This window comes from Babylonia areolata, chromosome 22, assembly GCF_041734735.1.
Source record: "Babylonia areolata isolate BAREFJ2019XMU chromosome 22, ASM4173473v1, whole genome shotgun sequence".
NCBI classification, from domain to species: domain Eukaryota; kingdom Metazoa; phylum Mollusca; class Gastropoda; order Neogastropoda; family Buccinidae; genus Babylonia; species Babylonia areolata.
This window is the reverse complement of record NC_134897.1, coordinates 22,387,365-22,389,864: the sequence shown is the minus strand read 5'-3', so window position 1 is coordinate 22,389,864 and position 2,500 is coordinate 22,387,365. Positions and strand designations below refer to the sequence as shown.

Genomic DNA, 2,500 nt, shown 5'->3' with positions numbered 1-2,500 from the left:
GTTTGAAAGCGTTGTATTTCCTACCACAGCCGCCGCCACTACTGCCGCTGCCGCCTCTGCTGCTACTGCATCTATTGCTACTACTACTACTACTACCATCACGGCTATTACTGTCATTATCATCATCACCATGATTGTTTTTATTGATATCATGACGATAAAGATGATTGTTATCATTATCATGATGACGGTGATGACAATCATCATATTCAACAACAAAATAGTGAATACCATAAATGTTACCTTGAATCCTTTGTCGGTGGCTTCAGAGAAGGCGGTATCACTGCGAGCAGACTGGGTGGCTGAGTCACTGACCACGTACTTGTCTCTGTTCTGTGCGACACAACAGTAAGAATAATGATGATGATGATGATTATAATAGAAATAACAATAACAATAAAAACAACAACAACAACAATCATCATCATCATCATCATCATCATCATGATAATAAGAAGAAAAAGAAGAAGGCGACGACGACGAAGAATTATAATACTGTCACTGCTGCTACTGCTGCTGCTGTTGCTACTAACTACTACTACGACTACTACTACTACTAGTACTACCCATAATAGTAATAATAATAACGAATGCCTTTTGATTTGCGTATTTCTCTAGGTAAATAATAACAATGATAATAGTTTATCTATTATCTATATTGCGCCTTTAATTAAAACACAGTAATGGTCAAGGCACATTACACGAGTAAGATATAACATAAAAGAAACACTCCACACAAAAATCACAACCACATGTAAAATTTTCAAAACCATTCCATGTGAATAACACAGTCACCCTAAAACAGCGAACAAGACCAAATATCATCTACGTAATAAAAACAAAAAAAAAATCAGGCATTGAAGCACGCACGCACGCTCGCACGCACAAGCACACACACACAGAGGTAAAGTTAGATTCAGTTCAGTTCAGTTACTCAAGGAAGCGTCACTGCGTTCGGACAAATCCATATACGCCACACCTGCAAAACAGATGCCTGACCAGCAGCGTAACCCAACGCGCTTTGTCAGGACTTGAGATTCAGAGCGATGCCAATCGTCCATTCACACGCAGCCACACCCACACTGAACCATAAACAAACTAAAACATATAAAAAGGACCGTTCACGTGCATGCATTTTAAACGTGAAAAGTACAACAAGACATACGCCAGACTTAGGAATGTACGTCAAACAAACTCAACACTTACACTAAAGATCGCTTCACGCGACCCGAAGCATCTCTCAAGCACAGTAACTACTCACGCCGTCAGTTTTAGCGTCGCGGTTGGCGGTGGTCTTGGACTGTTGAGACTTGGGCGAGGTCTTGGCCGGAGAGTTGCTGTTTTGGGACTGCTGTTGCTGTTCTTTCTTTGGGCTGTTGTTCTTTTCGTCAGCCACTGCTGCTGTCTTGGAGCCCCCGCACCCCATGTTGGTGCTGGTCTGTGGAGCAAGTTGACACAGTGCCGGTTATATGTCTGGTGTGAACAAGTTAGTAAGAAGTATTATATGTCAGTTTCAGTTTCTCAAGGAGACCTAACTGCGTTGGGACAAACTCACATGCGCTACATCACATCCGCTGAGCAGATGCCTGACCAGCAGCATAACTCAACGTGCCAGCTAGACCTTGCATGCATGCATATATATATTTCATTTGTGAGCCTATCAGTATCAGAGTGGATTTCTTCTACATAATTTGCCAAAGGACAACGCTTATGTCGTTGTGGGTTCTTTTTTCAGTGCGCTAAGTGCGTGCTGCACACGGGATCTTGGTTTGTCGTTTCATTCGAATGACTAGACGCTCAGTTTGATCTTCCAGTCAAAGTTGGGAGAAAGGGCCAGACTAGAAATCGAACCCACACCCTCACGGACGCTGTGTTGGCAGACAGGCGTTTTAACTCTTTCCATACGAACGGCGAAAGAGACAATGTTAACAGCGTTTCACCTGAATTACCATCATCAAAATATTGCAAGCGGAAGGCTCTTATACTGAAGACGCGAATGTTGACAAAGAATACCACAATTCTGACGACGGAAGCTAAAGGTTGGGTCATTCAGACACCCACTGGACATCCGAGGGGTCTGTGTAGAGGAGAAGAGAGGACTGGCCGTACTGAGTGAGTTAACCACTCTGTCACCTCGCTCCCTTTAGTCAGAAAATTCAGTATACATGCACTTGTGAGCAGCAGAGCAACAACAAGCTAACAGCTTGTATTGTGCTCAAGCATGTAATGAATTGTCATCATTGTGGTTTTCAGTTTCACGGCTGGTGAACGTTGCACAAAGTGCAGTAATGTTGAAACATGTATTTTCCAGCTGCATATAAATGGCGGTTATTGACGTGAATGTTTCTTTGAACATCTGTGGCTGTGGTTATACTTAAAAGCATAAGGGTAGATATAAACATGATTATTGTCAAACTCACTGTTAACACTACAGAAAAAAGTGAAGAAAAACAACAACAAATAAATAAATAGAGACAGAGATGAACAGGTTATATGAAAA

General features: G+C 42.0%; 1 protein-coding gene across 1 annotated transcript in view; it reads right to left on the bottom strand.

Annotated features, from left to right (window-relative positions):
* LOC143297271 (uncharacterized) overlaps window positions 1-2,500 on the bottom strand; it is a 32,868-nt gene that overhangs the window by 17,121 nt on the left and 13,247 nt on the right. The window contains exons 2-3 of the mRNA XM_076609522.1: window positions 1,262-1,438; window positions 244-333 (exon numbers count right to left, since the gene is read on the bottom strand). Of these exons, the coding sequence (XP_076465637.1) occupies window positions 244-333; window positions 1,262-1,426 (255 nt within the window). The 5' untranslated portion in view covers window positions 1,427-1,438. The remainder of the gene's footprint in view (window positions 1-243; window positions 334-1,261; window positions 1,439-2,500) is intronic.